Genomic DNA, 18,130 nt, shown 5'->3' on the forward strand with positions numbered 1-18,130 from the left:
AGTTTGGTCAGTTTGGCCAGAGGACCACTTTTTTTTGCTGTCTGTTACTGTAATTATATACAGCACTATTTAGAATAAAAAAGCCACATATTTGCCAGTGTGGTATTTCCGTGACAGCCCTCATATATCTGCGTGCTCCAAGTTTGGGCATTGTAGGCCGGTGGACCACTTTTTTTGCTGTCTGCTACTCTACTTAGATACAGCACTATTTTGCATAAATAAACTTGCCAAAAAAGCCCCCCAAAAATTGAATACAGTCTGTTATGTCAGGCTGAGACCTGACCGGTGTATGGCTTTGAAAAATCGTAGATTTGCAGGCATACTGATCAGATATTATTTCACTACTAATAAATATATTTGTGTTGAGCATTTGAAATTGTGAAGTAGTCCATTTAAAATGGGCAAGGCAAGGGACGGGGAAGCGGACGTGATGATGATGGTGCATGCAGAGGACGAGGCCATGGCTAAGGTGAAAGTGGGCAACAACAAAGACCCACATCTTCTCACTCGACCTTCCTGTCCCAGCTTCAAGGGGACCACAGCACACCACTATTGAAGCTAGAGCAGTGTGAAATGGTTGTTGGTTGGATAGCCGATAATGCTTCCAGTCACTTAGCCACCACCACCACCACCACCACCATGTCTTCCACACGGTCAAGTCTGAGTAGCCGCGAGTGTGGCCCGGATATTCCTCACCCTGATCCTCCTTCCTCCCACCATGCCGAGTGCCCTGAGACAACTGATCCCACATTTGGACACTCTGAAGAGTTGTTCAGTTTTCCATTTCAAGATTCAGAACTCTCGGCTGGTCAACTTGAAGTGGGGACAGATGAGATCACATGTAGAAATGCCCAAAGCTTTGACCAGGCCTGGTCATGCCATGCAATGGGGGGAAAGTGTCAGAAGAGGTGGACAATGATGAGACACAATTACCAGAAGGTCAGGAGGAGGAGCAGGGTGTTGATGTGGAAGACGAGGTGGTGGATGACTATGTGACTGACCCATCCTGGCAGGAGGACATGCCGAGTGAGGGCAGCAGCACACATGGGAAAAGGGGCATATCACCCCAAAAGGCAGGAAGAAGCAGTGTGGTGGCCACAGACAGAAGGCGTGCATCCGCTCCCCGTAACACCAACATGAGGGAAGTTGCCATTCCAACTGTTAGATCTTCCCGAGTCTGGTTATTTTTTAAAGACTCTGCTGTTAACCCCAAACAGGCCATTTGCAGCACCTGCCATGCCTGCAGGGGTAGCAAAATAGCAGGGGTAGCAAAACAACCAGCCTGACCACCACCAGCATGATCAGGCATATGGCAGCAAAGCACCAGACCTTGTGGGCCGAACCCTAGGCTCCAGGACCACTGCCTGTAGGTCACACCACTACTTCTTCCACTGTTTTGTGTAGAAGCCAATCCCTAGTACACCGTGCATGTGAAGATGCCTCTAGCCCTGCACCTGTTGTGGCCCACAGTCAAGCAGCACCATCATCAAGCCCATCCACGTCCTTGTCCCAGCACAGCCTTCAGTTGTCTATAACCCAGTCTTTGGAATGCAAGCGGCCACAGTCCTAAATAGGGTTGAGCGACTTTTATTTTTATAGGATCGGGTCGGGTTTCACGAAACCCGACTTTCTCAAAAGTCGGGTCAAGTGAAATCGGCCGATCCTATAAAAAAGTCGGGGTCGAGGTCGGCCGAAACACGAAACCCAATGCAGTACAATGGGATACTATGGTTCCCAGGGTCTGAAGGAGAGGAAACTCTCCTTCAGGCCCTGGGATCCATATTTAAGTGTAAAATAAAGAATTAAAATAAAAAATATTGCTATACTCACCCTCTGACGCGCCCTGGTAGTAATTGGCATCTTCCGTTCCTAAGAATGGCGCTTGAAAGACCTTTTGATGACGTCACGGCTTGTGATTGGTCGTGGCGGCCCACGTGACCGCTCAGCGACCAATCACAAGCCGTGACGTAATTCTCTCAGGTCCTAAATTCCTCATTCTAGGAATTTAGGACATGAGAATTACGTCACGGCTTGTGATTGGTCGCTGGCGGTCACGTGGGCTGCCGCGACCAATCAAAAGCCGTGACGTCATCGAAAGGTCCTTCACGCGCTCATTCTTAAGAAGGAAGGCTGCCGGAAAGAAGCCGAGGGTGAGTATATTCCTATTAGGTATATACTCACCCTCGGACGCGCCCTGCTTCTTTCCGGTAGCCTTCCTTCTTAAGAATGAGCGCGTGAAGGACCTTTCGATGACGTCACGGCTTTTGATTGGTCGCGGCGGCCCACGTGACCGCCAGCGACCAATCACAAGCCGTGACGTAATTCTCATGTCCTAAATTCCTAGAATGAGGAATTTAGGACCTGAGAGAATTACGTCACGGCTTGTGATTGGTCGCTGAGCGGTCACGTGGGCCGCCGCGACCAATCACAAGCCGTGACGTCATCGAAAGGTCTTTCAAGCGCCATTCTTAGGAACGGAAGATGCCGGTTACCAGCGGCGATGTCCAGGCTTCATCGGAGAGGTGAGTATATCAATATTTTTTATTTTAATTCTTTATTTTACACTTAAATGTGGATTCCGATACCGATTTCCGATATCGCAAACATATCGGTACTCGGTATCGGAATTCCGATACCAGATTCAGAAGATCGCCGACCTCATGGCCGACCCCACACAGGGGTCGAGTCGGGTTTCATGAAACCCGACTTTGCCAAAAGTCGGCGACTTCTGAAAATGGCCGACCCGTTTCGCTCAACCCTAGTCCTAAATTTTTATATTTATCTTCTGCTTGCACTAGAAATGCTGCCTTTTAGGCTCATTGAGACGGAAGCTTTCCGAAACCTGATGGTGGTGGCCGTCCCAAGGTATTCGGTCCCCAGTCGCCACTATTTCTCCCGGTGTGCCGTACCAGCATTACACCAGCATGTGTCCCACAACATTACCCATTCCCTCAACAATGCTGTTACAGGGAAAGTCCACCTAACCACGGACACATGGAGAAGTGCTTGTGGGCAGGGACGGTACATCTCACTAACGGCACACTAGGTTAACATAGTGGAAGCCGGGACCCAGTCGGACCTTGGGATGGAACACATCCTCCCCATGCCAAGGATTGCTGGCCCTACGTCAATCAGGGTTGTTCCCACTGTCTACAGCTCCTGCACCAATTCCTCCTCTTTATCCTCCATCTCTGAAATCAACACATCAGTCAGAAGCTGGAAGCACTGCATCACTGCCTCAGCCAAGCGGAAACAGGCTGTGCAGAAGCTAATCTGCATAGGAGACAAACCGCACAATGCAGAAGAGTTGTAGACAGCACTGAAAGAGCAGTCAGATGTTTGGATGACACCGCTGAACCTACAGCCATGCATGGTCGTGTGTGACAATGGCCATAACCTGGTGGTGGCTCTGAGGCAAGGTGATCTCACGCACGTACCTTGCTTGGCCCATGTGCTTAACCTCGTGGTTCAACGTTTTCTGAAAAGCTACCCCAAGCTGCTGGATCTGCTAGTGAAAGTACGCCGTCTGTCTGCCTATTTTAGAAAGTCAGCTACAGCTTCAGCCGCCCTTTCCGTGCTTCAGCAGCATTTGCAGCTTCCAGCTCACCGGCTGGTGTGTGATGTCCCCACACGATGGAACTCTACGCTGCATATGTTGGAAAGGATTTGTGAGCAGAAGAGGGCACAATTAAACAAGGATGCTCACAATTAAAGAGGATGCATTGCAGGCAGAGCATGAGGACATGGAGCAAGGAACCAGAACCATATAGGGGGATTACACTCAGCCCAGCCTCATGCGCTATAGACGGTACTACAAACACAGCTGTCATACTGTTTCTCAGCCGGGATGGCCTGAGGACAGGGAGGAGGAGGATGAGGATGAGGAGGAGGACAGCATGGTCAGTTGTCCTGTTGGTGAGGACACGGAAGTCTTTCCTGTTAACAGTCTGGCACGCATGGCTGACTTTGTTGCGCTGCGTTTCACGTGACCCTTGCATTATAAAAATTTTGGGTGACACTCATTACTGTTTGTGACACTTCTAGACCCACGCTACAAGGAGAACTTGCAATCTCTTCTACCAGAGGCTGAGAGGTGTACTAAAATGTTGCAGTATCAGAGGGCCCTTGTAGCGGAATTACTTAGAAAATTCCCATGTGAGAACTCTGGAAGCAGACGTCAGAGTTTGTTGTACCATCAAGGAGTCCAAGCGAGAGAGACAGAAGTACAATCCAGCTCAGGCAGGGGAACAATGGCAAAGTTCTGGGACAGTTTTCTCAGTCTCTCCCATCTTGACAGCACAGAGGCAAGGGGTGCCATCACAAGAAGTGCAATGTTTGGGAAGATGGTGAAGGAGTACCTTGCAGATCGTACAAACGTCCTCCGTGATTCCTCTGTGCCTTTTAATTATTGGGTATTCAAGCTGGACATGTGGCATGAACTGGCTCTCTACGCCTTGGAGGTCTTGGCCTGCCCTGTTGCTAGCATTCTGTCAGAGCGGGTTTTTAGTGCCGCTGGTCAAATTATAACAGATAAGCGCATCCGCCTGTCAACTGAAAATGCTGACAGGCTGACTCTTATAAAAATGAACCAGGGCTGGATTGGGAAGGACTTCTGTATACCACCGAATGAAAACAGCTAAACGTAACCTCAAATACATTCTCTCTTTTGGGCAGGTATATTCTCATGCACCTCTCCACAACCACACATGTATAAGTTTCCAGATTTGGTCTGTTTGTTGTTATCCTCCTCCTTATCCTCATCCTCATCATCCAGAACCACTACATGATCAGAGTGAACGTGCTCTGTACTGTTATAGGTCAGTGAATTGTGGGCAAGGGGGCTGTGATGGCACTATTTTATTTTGGAAAAAAAAGACCCCACATTGGGGAATTGGGCATGATGTTACACTGGGCCTACTTCTTAATTCTGTCTCCTGCAATGTGCTCTTTAACTGCCACTAGATCACCAGGGTGAACATGCTCTGTACGGTGGATTTTGGGCAAGGGGGCTGTGACGGCACTATTTTATGTTGTAAAGAAAGGACCCCACATTGGGGAATTGGGTATGACATTACATTGGGCCTACTTCTTAACTCTGTCTCCTGCAACGTGTTCTTTAACTGCCACTAGATCACCAGGGTGAATGTGCTCTGTACGCTGCATTTTGGGCAAGGGGGCTGTGATGGCACTATTTTATTTTGTAAAGAAAGGACCCCACATTGGGGAATTGGGCATGTCATTACATTTGGCCTACTTCTTAATTCTGTCTCCTGCAATGTGTTCTTTAACTGCCACTAGATCACCAGGGTGAACGTGCTCTGTACGGTGAATTTTGGGTAAGGGGGCTGTGATGGCACTATGTTATTTTGTAAAGAAAGGACCCCACTTTGGGGAATTGGGCATGACATTAAATTGGGCCTACTTCTTAACTCTGTTTCCTGCAATGTCTCTTCCTTATCTCCGACGACATGACCTGGGTGAACATGTTCTGTACTTTTATAGGCCCCAGAATTTTGAGCAAGAGGGCTGTGATGGCAATAGTATATTTTTAAAAAAGGTATCCCCCATTGGTGAAACCACATCATTGTTGGCAAAGACTTCATAACATTTGTGTACCTTAAAGAGCTCACTTGAAAAGCTCCTTTTTTGTGTTGCCTGGTTGCTCACATTGGACACAATACACTTAATATTTAAATTTGATAAAGCAATGCTGTTAGTTTGGCTCAGTAGTTCATTACAAATATTTCTTTGTCGACTATATTTGTTTCTCTCCTTGAGAGGCAGAACTTTGGCTGCCTCAAATGTACAAATGACGAATATACAAATGGCGATTTGAAATCCAGATTAAAATACTGTATACCGAATGCATTCAGACAATCACATAGCTGCATTTCTTGTAAAACATTTACAGATGTGACAGACAATGATCATAGTGATACAATCTTAAGAAATGTTTGTTTATTCACTTCACAAACAGTTCTAAAGCTCTATATGTTTGCTGTTTGTCATTGTAAAACATTAAGGTTTACTGAAATTCTGCCTGTTGTGGTTTGATCTAAATCCTTCTGGCTTTTATATTCTAGGGGTTTATGGCCCCTCGTCTGATGGCTCCATGATATCTCAGTTTCATACAACCTTGAAAGCTGGCCACTTGAAGGTCTGGGTGAAACTAGAGTTACTACATAATGTAAATCACAATATAAGACCAGAGAAACATGACTAAGACAGATGCCAAAACTGGGGTACCTGTACATGTACAGTGTGCTGATACCTGCATAATTGGGGACACCCATGCAGTGTAGGTAATCTCCCAGGGGTTCTCTATCTTGGTGTTGCTTCTCTGATATTCCAGACGAATGATGTTTAAAAGCCTCTTGTGGATGAGGATGATGTAAGTGTACTGTATGTAGTTCATCTTCATATATATGTAATGACTATATGTATTTAATCCTTATATGTACTTATTAACCTTTGTATGTTAACATATACAAAAGTGTACGCACTCACACTATTCAATCATACTATTCCTTGAATTTTGTAGTTTGCAATAAAATTGCATTGTATTGCAAGTATTAGCCTTATTTAAAGCCGTATCTGAAACTTAGTGTTAAAAACATGGCAAATAAAATTGCCAAATTCTCCTGTAAATAATTCAGCATTGAGGGAACCATCATACCATTAAAAAACATGAGTGGATTTTCATGGGCCCATCCAGTATGTGGGTTCCAAGGTGTAATGGGGTGCATATGACTATGCAGCAGGGCTGGCCTTGCTGCCAATGTATAAAACAAAGGAGTACGGGAGTACAAAATGAATATTGTGAAGTGGATTTTCATGGGCCCATCCAGTCTGTGGGTTCCAAGGCGTAATGGGGTGCATATGACTATGCAGCAGGGCTGGCCTTGCTGCCAATGTGTAAAACAAAGGAGTACGGGAGCATAAAATGCATACTGTGAAGTGGATTTTCATGGGCCCATCTAGTCTGTGGGTTCCAAGGTGTAATGTGGTACATATGACTGACTATGCAGCAGGGCTGGCTTTGCTGCCAATGTGTAAAACAAAGGAGTACAGAGTACAAAATGCATATTGTGAAGTGGATTTTAAGGGGCCCATCCAGTATGTGGGTTCAAAGGCTTATTGGGGTGCATATGAATTGGTAGCAGGGCAGACCTCGAATTCAATGCAACACTTTTTCAGGAGTCCCCCTTGGACATCTTATGAAAGGGGTATTGTGGTGCGTCGTAATTCTTGGCAGCCCATCCACTCACAGAATAGGCTACAACAGTTTAGGAGACCCACTGTTTAATAATGGCCCTTTAAGAAGATTAATGCCGCCTGATGCACCAGAAAAATAGGCTCTGTGACTTTAAGAGTCCCTCCTTCATTAATTAAACAAGATGGGTCTGCTTATGTGTCACACACCACATGGCCAGCTAGGGTTGTTAAATGTTACAATGAAATTTCCCAGTGAATGCATTTGTAGTGGTTGAAAGCAATGTTAAAGCTGAAAAACGCTTCAAAAACGCTGCGTCTGAACTAAGCCTAAGTGGGGGAGGAAATTTTCGGTCTGAGGTTAAATATTTGGCCTTACAGGCAAGTCATTAACCTGCAAAGGATGTACCTTGACATATTTCCCAGCAAAATCCATTTTGGTTTAGTTTTAGTGTGTTTTTTGTGGCACCAAGAAAAATGGCATGAATCTCGGAAAAAAAAGTTTACAGCTGTGAACTAGGAGTCAGGAATGCTTCCAGGGGCGATCCCCATGATGTCTCTGTGTCATTTGAGCAGTGTTTCCATCATTTTCAGATGTTTTTAGACCTTAAAAGGACCCCCGGGGGGATTGCGGTAAAAATACTCAGGTCTCCCATAGACTTACATTGGGCTCGTTGTTCTGGCCGAGAACCCGAGTATTCCAATCTGCTCGACCCGAGCAACGAGCACCCGAGCATTTTAGTGCTCGCTCATCACTACTAATGACAGCTTTACACACCTTTGGCATTTACTTAAGTAGCTTCATTATGTAATCACCTTCCAATGAACAGAAATGCCTTGTCAACAATCCATTTGTGGAATGACTGGACTTTAGAAAGTGTTTTCGACTATCAGATGTGTTTTGCAGAGGCAGTGTTGGTACATACAGTTCTGAGCCCTATTTTACAAGGGCTGTAAGCCAGAATATGGCAAGAACTACTCTCAACTAAGTAAATAGAATTAACACACCTTTTTTTTAACTCCTTCACCCCAAAGCCTGTTTTCACCTTCCTGACCAGGCCAAATTTTTCAATTCTGACCTCTGTTACTGTACAAAGTAATAACTATGGAATAATAATAATAATTTTATTTATATAGCGCCAACATATTCCACAGCGCTTTACAAATTATAGAGGGGACTTGTACAGACAATAGACATTACAGCATAACAGAAATCACAGTTCAAAATAGATACCAAGAGGAGTGAGGGCCCTGCTCGCAAGCTTACAAACTATGAGGAAAAGGGGAGACACGAGAGGTGGATGGTAACAATTGCTTTAGTTATTTGGACCAGCCATAGTGTAAGGCTCAGGTATTCATGTAAAGCTGCATGAACCAGTTAACTGCCTAAGTGTGTAGCAGTACAGACACAGAGTGCTATTAACTGCATAAAGTGTATGAGAACACGATGTGAGGAACCTGATTATGGTTTTGTTTATTTTTTATTTATTTTTTTCATGGGCCACACAGGGATAGTTAGGTTAGTGCGTTGAGGCTGTAGACCAATCTGAACAAATGAGTTTTTAGGGCACACTTAACACTGTGGGGATTGGGTATTAATTGTATTAACCTAGGTAGTGCATTCCAAAGAATCGGCAGTGTAAAGTCTTGGAGACGGGAGTGGGAGGTTCTGATTATTGAGGATGCTAACCTGAGGTCATTAGCGGAGCGGAGGGCACGGGTAGGGTGGTAGACTGAGAACTTGTCAATGGATCTCACTGATTCTGACATAGCTTTTTCATGACATATTGTACTTCATGATAATGGTAAAATTTCTTTGATATTACTTGCGTTTATTTGTGAAAAGATCAGAAATGTAGCAATTTTCAAACTTTTAATTTTATTCCCTTAAATCAGAGAGCAATGTCACACAAAATAGTTAATAAATAACATTTCCTACATGTCTACTTTACATCAACGCAATGTTTGAAACATAATTTTTTTTTGTTGGGAAGGATTTCACATTTTTACAACAAAGTTTACAAAACCTTTTTTTAAAGGACCACATCACATTTGAAGTGACTATGAGGGCCTATATGACAGAAAATACCCAAAAGTGACACCATTCTAAAACTGCACCCCTCAAGGTTTTCTAAAACATATTCTAGAAGTTTACTAACACGTCACAGGAATTAATGGAAAGTGGAAGGAAAAGAAACATGTAACTTTTTTCACAAAAATTTTACTTTAGACCCAATTTTTTTTCGCTTTCAAAAGGGTAACAGGAGAAAATGGACCATACAGTTTGTTGTGCAATTTCTACTGAGCACCCCAATACTTAATATGTGGGGAAAACCACTGTTTGGGCACACGGCAAGGCTCGGAAGGGAAAAAGCACCATTTAACTTTTTGAATGTAAAATTTGCTGGAACATGTCACGTTTGGAGAGCCCCTTATGTGCCTAAACAATGAAACCCCCCACAAGTGACACTATTTTGGAAACTAGACCCCTCACAGAACTTATCTAGATGTGTGGTGAAACCTCAGGTGCTTCACAAAACTTTATAATGTTGAGCCGTGAAAATAAAAAAAATCACATTTTTCCCACAAAAATGTTTTTAGCCCCAAATTTAGCATTTTCATAAAGGTAACAGGAGAAATTGCACCATACAATTTTTTGTGCAATTTCTCCTGAGTACGCCGCTACCCAACATGTGAAATAAAACTACTGTGTAACTTGAAGGGAAGCAGTGCCATTTGACATTTTGAATGCAAAATTTGCTGGAATAATTAGCGGACCCCATGTCGTGTTTGGAGAGCCCCTGATATGCCTACACAGTGGAGAACCCTACAAGTGACTCCATTTTGGAAACTAAACCCCTCAGTGAACTTATCTAGATGTTTGGTGAGCACCTTGAAACCGCAAATGCTTCACAAAAGTTTATAACGTTAAGCCACGAAAATAATTAAAAAAAAAATCACCATTGGGCAGTGAAGAAAAAATAATTACATTTTTACCACCAAGATTGTGTGTTAGCCCCAGATTTTACATTTTCGAAATGGGTAAAAATGGCACCAAAATTTGACCCACAATTTCTGCTGAATGTAGAAGTACCTTACATATGGCTGTACAGTACTGCTTAGCCACCTGGCAAAACTTGGGAGGGACGGAGCGCAGATTCTCCTAGAATAGTTTTCAGACTCCATATACAGAGACCCTAAGAGGTAGAAAAGCAGAATCCTCTCTCAAGTGACCCCATTTTGGAAATTATACCCCTTTGAGAATTTATCTACCGGTGTATTGACGATTTTGATTTCATGGGTGTGTTCCAGAAACAAGCTGTAGTGGATGTTGCTGAATGAAAATTGGTAATCTGATATTGTAGTGCCCATACATTGTAGTGCCTAATATGTTGTAGTCACCAGTACGTTGTACCTAGTATGCCCAGCTCGTGCTTCTGGAGACACACACCTATAAATTAGGTGGGCTCTCATCGCTACAGAAATGCCAAACATGTGGACACTGAATGTGGCTCAGGCACACTGGGGCTCAGAAGGGAGGGGGCATTTGGATTTGGGAGTGCAGAATTCACTGAATTTCTTTTGAGGGAAGCGGTAAAATAATGCTTTTCCAGAGCCTTTGTATTACCAGCATTGTGGAAGCCCCCTATATTTCCTTTAACAGATGACAGACCTGAGTGGGGACTTGCTTTTATTGTGGATTGAGTTGAAGCTTTTATGGCGAAAATTTTACAGAACATTTAGGATCACATTTATCCGGCGCTCTACGCTGAGCATTACTTTGGGGTTTCCATCTAAATATCTGAGTAGTGTGACAGATGAAACCCCCGAGGTATCCATTCACTATAATAAAAGCAGCAGGGGTTACTATGGACTCAGTCTGGCCTCTGTTCAGCAGTGTCCTTCTTTTAAGAAATGCACAAGACTGTGGTCGACTGTGTTTTTATGCACACCTAAAAAGATGGCGTCCACAGTGCCTCCATCTGCCTCATTATAGGGAATTTTCCACACGGGCATTCCATCTGAATCCCGTATTTCGAAGATTTACATGGAGACCCTGGTGTAAGCGTTCAGTGCAGAGTGCAGGATAAATGTGAGCCAAGCCATACTATGATCTTTGAAAGGCAGGATGATCAAATTAACAGCAGGTGAAGAATTGGTTTTACTTATTTTTTTATGCCATTCCTTGCAAGGTATAAGTGATTAGGAGACTTTATTCTTTGGGTCGGTGAGATTTCAGCGATACCAGATTTATATCGGGTTTTTATGTTTGGCAGCTGTCACACAGTAGAAGATACTTTTTATTGAAAAAAATAGTTTTTGCATCCACATATTTAGACAGCTATATTTTTTCCATATTTTTGCTCACAGAGTCATGTGAGGGCTTCTTGCGCAATGAGTTGACACTTTTATTGGCACCATTTTTGGGCACATGACATTTTTTTTATCGCTTTCTATTCCGATTTTTGAAAGCCAGAATGAACAAAAACTAGCTATTCAGGATTTTATTTATACCATTCCTCATGTGGTAAAATTGATAAGGCAGCTTTAGTCTTCAGATCAGTATGATTACGGCGATACCACTTTAATAACATTTTCTTGTATTGGCACTTATACTCAAAAACTATTTAATAGAAAAAAAAATGTTTGCATCAATTTATTCTGAGCTATAACGTCTTTATTTTTTCCACTAATAGAGCTATATCGCAGCTTGCTTTTTGCGGGACAAGATGATGTTTTCAGCAGTACAATTTTTATTTACATTCGTCTTTTTTATCACATTTTATTACACTTTTTGTTTGGCGCTTTGTTGATAAAGCATAGTTTTTGCCTTATTTTTTATTTCTTTTATTTACAGAGTCTACTGAAGGGGTAGTGTAACAGTTTTATAGGTTAGGTTGTTCGACGCAGCAATACCAAATATGTGTACTTTTTTTTTTTTTTACATAAACGTATTTATTGGATTAATATTTTTTCAATTTTTTTGTTATTTATTTCGGGATTTTAAAAAAAATATTTTTACAACTTTTAATAACTTTTTAAAAAACTTTTTTACATTGTCCCACAATGGGATATCATCCTTCCACTGACATATCACTGATCTGATACTCTGTAATGATTCTGCCCTGCAGTGCATCAGAGCAGTGTCTGACTGGCAGGGAGGAGGCATGTCAGCTCCTGCTCTTAGCAGGCACTCACAGGCCACCTTATCTGAAGGACATTGTGGCCATCTTGCGGCCTGGGGTCATCATGGAGACCATCGGTGCATCGCATCGTGCTGTGCAGATGGGAGATCACTCCCTGTGCGATGCTCTTCGATGTCATTGTTACTAATGACAGCGGCATCAAAGGGGTTAAGGGTCCACACTCTGTGCTAGCACTGACTGTAGGCTTGCTGCAGGCGTTGCATCGTGAGCCCAAGCAATCGCGGCACCGTATATATACTTCTCTTTGCAGGAACGCAGAGCAGTATATATTCTGAAATGCAGTCATGAAAACTATCATGATGAATTTCCAGTCTTAAAAAACACACCTACAGTGGGGAAAATAAGTATTTGACACACTGACGATTTTGCAAGTTTTAACACCTAGAAAGAAAGGAGAGGTCTGTAATTTTTATCGTTGGTACACTTCAACTGTGAGAGACAGAATCTTAAAAAAAATCCAGGAGGAGAAACACTGATAAGGACTTGCTGCATTCTACCATTACAATGAGTGAGAAGACAAGCAGTACAGTGACAGAGCTTGTATCTATTCAGCACTTAGAGGGTTCATGTGTCAAGATCCATTTTTGGATTTGTGGCAGCTCTGGTTCCACTATGTTTTAAATTAAAAAGCTTTTTCCTTTCAGGCCAGCGGGGGTTAATGTCATTTTCCCTTGCTGACATCCTGCTGCAACTGCAGAGTTGCTAGGTCGGCTGATGTGGGTGGTGACCACTCCCATCATCCTTTAAATGGTCACCTGATGCATCATCTGACTGTTGGTGATAGAGTTTCTCTATGGAGACCAGCCTTGCAGTTGCAGCTCACTGGTGTCAGCTACTTCTGGAGTTTGGAGTTCTGTTTCTGTGTCATCTGCAGTATGGAGCTTGGCAGCAGAGTCTGGAAGCTAAGTGTTGTGTTTATTTCTTGTCTGTCTTGTGTTTGTTACTATCCCCTGTGTTTGTACCATCTGCAGTGGTGAGGCTAGCACCCTTGCTGGCCAGTGCATTAGCAAGGGCAGTGTGAGTTGACAGCGAGGGACTAGGTTCATGAAGTCGGTGGGAGGGAAGGACCCACTTAAGGCATTAGGGGAGTGCAGGGGCAGGCTTAGGTTAGAGCAGGAGGTGTCCATCCCTCATTCCCTACTATTGGTAGGGCCTTCCTCACCCCTTTACATTGAGTGTTTGTTGTGCCGTCTGCTGACCATCCCTCTGTTGGGTCATTACATTTCGTGACAGCATGTCTACGACAATTTTATACTTGCATACTGAAGGGGTTGTTAGCCCTGTAAAAGTCACAAGTCTACACTTGTTCAGCATCTAGGTTGTATACAACGCCCCATACATCTCTAGTGATGACACATGATATGCAACTGCTGGACTGGAGCCAATCACTAACTACAGCTGCAGTAGTCACATATATCAACATGTCATATCTGGGGGTCCAGGGAAGTGAAGTCTTGGTTGCAGAAGGATGCTGGTGAAAGACTACTCATTTTATTATTTACCTTAATTATAGGTTGTTTAATAATAAATAAATCATGGAGTAGGACAACCCTTTAACACTGAAGCTTGATACTTGTAATAGAAAATGGGAGAAATTTACCAAGGCTGGCAAAAAGTGGAGCGGCTACCCAACCAGGTAAAAAAGGACTTAGAGTCTTAGACCAATGAAATGTAGCATTTCTTTTAGAGAAAGGAACATTGGTTCACAGGACTCTGGTCCATCAGCCAGGTCAGTAATCTATGATCTGCAAATCTCCTTACCTCCAGGTATTCCAGCTCTACTTTTTATTAGCTGGGCTGGCATGATGTCATCACAGCAGTGTGATGTCATGTCAGCCCAGCCAAGCAAAAGAGAAGCTGCAGATGATAGGAGGTAAGGAGATTCGCAGGTCCCTGACCTAGCCAGTGAACCGGGGTCCTGAGAATCGATTCTCTCATCTCTAGTTTCATTCGTTGCTATGTACAAATCTTCTCCTTGGCACAAGTTTATATAAATCTCCCCCAATATTTTTTCCTTAATAATTTTTCTGCCCGATTAGTCAATGACAACAGATAGATCTTGTCAGTCATAGAAAGTATAAATATAAAAAAGCATACATTAAAACTGCCTTACCATTCATCATTTCATTGTCAGAAAATTCTGCGGTCTCATCAACCCCAAGAAAGATGCCAACTGAAGCAACAACAGCGACAGGGTAAATGGTAACTGTGTAGCGCACATACTTCTCAAAAAGAAATATTTCCATCAGGAACCTTGGAGATAAAGACACTGAACTGTTAACAAGCTAAATTTTTTATATGTGAATTCGCCATACACAAAATATAATGGTGTGTAGCATTTATTCACTAGATCGCCTATTCTAGATGCAAATTTCACTGAATGCCACAAGAAGTCAGTGTACAAGGGTCTCCCATATATCATCATGGTAGCAATGGAGAATGCCAACCTGAAAGTTGCAGCATGCCATGTTGATGTCATTATTTGGGCTGTTGAGTGCACCTCATTAAAATGAGTTTTTTGCCTTTTTAATGAGTTTGTTAATTTTATTATCTATTTATATCATGTCCAAGGCAAAAGACAGCAGACCACATTTTACCATTTGAAAAAAAAGAATCCTTGCACATTCAGGGAGATTGTATTAGATTGCTAACATTGTATTTCAGCCATAGCAGTGGAAACAAATCATCTTGCTTTTATCATAAGCACAGATCATATTAAATGGATGTTGCTGAATTTCCAAATAAGGAATACGGTCATCTTATTTTTTTTAAGTTAATTTTCAGGAATCATGAATAGTATAATTAGGTTTACACAACTCTGACATTCCATACACATAGCCACATAGAAGAGATGGGTTGACATATTAGGAATAATGTAACGTGCTTCTTGGAGACAGAATAAGTAATTTTTATCCCCATTGTGAGTATAGTCTGCTGTAAGTCCTACAATTTGGGAGGATTAAAAACATTATTGGCGTCATCAGAGTCAGACCATTTTTAGTTTTGTAAATGTGACTGGTATAAGGCTACTTTCACACTAGCGTCATACTCGGCCCGTCGCAGTGGGTCGGGCCGACGTACCGACGCTAGCGTTGTATGCGCCGCACAACGGGTGCAGCGGATGCTGTTTTTCAACGCATCCGCTGCCCCATTGTGAGGTGCGGGGTGGCGGGGGCGGAGTTCCGGCCGCGCATGCGCGGTCGGAAAAGACGTTCGCGACGCACCAAAAAACGTTGCAAGCAACGTTTTTTGGTGGCGACGGACCGACGCAACACGACGCAACCGTCGCACGACGGTTGCGACGTGTGGCAATCCGATGAAAAACGTCGCTAATGATAGTCTATGGAGAAAAAACGCATCCTGCATGCACTTTTGCAGGATACGTTTTTTCTGCAAAACGACGGATAGCGACGTGCAGTGCACGACGCTAGTGTGAAAGTAGCCTAAGAGGGGATGGATAAGATATCTAAACATCGTGTTGTATTATGTGCTTCTAAGGCCTCTTTCACACTAGCGTCGTGCACTGACGCTAGTGTGAAAGTAGCCTAAGCTCCGGCACTGAGCCCACATCGGTCCACCCGTGGCTGTTAACCCGTTAAATGCCGCTGTCAATCTCTGACAGCGGCATTTAATGTGATCGCGCCAGAAGCGTGTCACTAATCCCGCCATCGGCGCCCGTTTAACATGACCATGATTCGTCAATGGGTTGGCATGACAATCCGGGGTCTGCAGGAGACCCTTGTGGTTGTCATTACCGGAATGATATGAGCGCCGCCCAGCGGTCGGCGCTCATAGCAAGTGAGCATTCCTGCTATATACAGGCGATCTGATTATAGCCTGTGTGTAGCAGAGGCGATCGGACAACTGCAGCTTCTAGCCTCCAATGGAGACTATTGAAGCATGCAAAAAGTAGAAAAAAAATGTTTTTAAGAATGTAAAAAAAATTCAAAAAAACATAAAAGTTCAAATCACCTCCCATTCGCCCCATTCAAAATAAAACAATAATAAAAAATATACATATTTGGTATTGCCACATTCAGAATCGTCCGATCTAGCAAGCTATAAAAAGAATTAATCTGATTGGTATATGGTGTAGCGCGGAAAAAATAGTCAAAATGCCAGAATTGCATTCAAATGCAATAACGGGCGATAAAAGATCATATCTGCATCAAAATGGTATAAACAAAAACATCAGCTCGGTACGCAAAAAATATGCCGTCACCCAGCCCCAGATCAGGAAAAATGGAGATGCTACTGGTCTCAGAAAAGGATGCTATTTTTTTTATTTTTTTTTTTTTAAACAAGCTTTGGATTTTTTTTTTCACCTTTTAAATAAAAAAGGATCTATACATGTTTGGTGTCTACTAACTCGTAATGACCTGTAGAATCATAAAAACAGGTCAGTTTTAGCATTTGGTGAAAACGGTAAAAAAAAAAGTCCAAAAAACAGTTGTGGAATTGCACTTGGAATTTTTTTCCCGTTTTCGAGTACACGATATGGTAAAATCAATGGTGTCATTCAAAAGTACAACTCGTTCCACAAAAAACAAGCCCACATATGGCCATATTAACGGAAAAATAAAAAGGATATTGCTCTGGGAAGAAGAGGAGAGAAAAACAGAAGCGCAAAAACAAAAAAGGGCTGCAGCGTGAAGGGGTTAAACGGATAAGTAATGGTTGTTTTTTCATTTTATAACATTTTTTACTCTTAAGTTTCAAAATTAATTTTCTACTTTAAACATTACATATTTTACATACTTGAACTTGCTGCCGACAAGTATGGATGTGATTCCGGAGACACTCAGAGATCACTCAAAATCCTGCTCTGATGTACTCACTTCTACAAGCAGCACTGCTCATCCTTGAAGGCGTGTGCACCTCAAAGAATCAGGAGACTGTCTCCAGCAGGTAACCTCAAGACTACACTGTGTTCCAAATTATTATGCAAATTGGATTTCAGTGTCGTAAAGATTTAATTGTTTTGTTTTTCAAATAAACTCATGGATGGTATTGTGTCTCAGGGCTCAATGGATCACTGAAATCAATCTGAAACACATGTGATAATTAGTTTTCCAGGTGATTCTAATTAAAGGAAAACTACTTAAAAATTATGTTCCACATTATTAAGCAGGTCACAGGTTTCAAGCGATATTGGAAATAAAAAGGATCTCTCTCTTCCTGAAAAGCATCAAATAGTGCAATGCCTTGGTCAAGGGATGAAAACAATAGATATTTCCCGAAAACTTAAGCGTGATCATCATACTGTGAAGAGATTTGTGGCTGAATCTGAGCACAGACGTGTTCGTGCTGATAAAGGCAGAATGAGGAAGGTTTTTGCCAGTCAAGTTAATCGGATTAAGAGAGCAGCTGTTAAAAAGCCATTACAAACCAGCAAACAGTTATTTGAAGCTGCTGGTGCCTCTGGAGTCCCTCGAACTTCAAGGTGTAGGATCCTTCAAAGGCTTGCTGTGGTGCATAAACCTACTATTCGGCCACCGCTAAACAGTTTTCACAAGCAGAAATGGTTGTAGTGGGCCCAGACATACATGAAGACTAATTTTCCAACAGTCTTGTTTACTGATGAGTGTCGATCAACTGTGGATGGTCCAGATGGATGGAGTAGTGGATGGCCACCATGTCCCAACAAGGCTGCGACGTCAGCAAGGAGTGGAGGAGTCATGTTTTGGGCCGGAATCATGGGGAAACAGCTG

At 42.9% G+C, this 18,130-nt stretch overlaps 1 protein-coding gene across 1 annotated transcript in view; it reads right to left on the reverse strand.

The window, feature by feature from the left end:
• LOC143782555 (uncharacterized) overlaps positions 1-18,130 on the reverse strand; it is a 56,909-nt gene that overhangs the window by 5,702 nt on the left and 33,077 nt on the right. The window contains exon 6 of the mRNA XM_077270095.1: positions 14,533-14,672. Coding sequence (XP_077126210.1) covers positions 14,533-14,672 — 140 coding nt within the window. The remainder of the gene's footprint in view (positions 1-14,532; positions 14,673-18,130) is intronic.

Source organism: Ranitomeya variabilis, chromosome 6, assembly GCF_051348905.1.
Source record: "Ranitomeya variabilis isolate aRanVar5 chromosome 6, aRanVar5.hap1, whole genome shotgun sequence".
NCBI classification, from domain to species: domain Eukaryota; kingdom Metazoa; phylum Chordata; class Amphibia; order Anura; family Dendrobatidae; genus Ranitomeya; species Ranitomeya variabilis.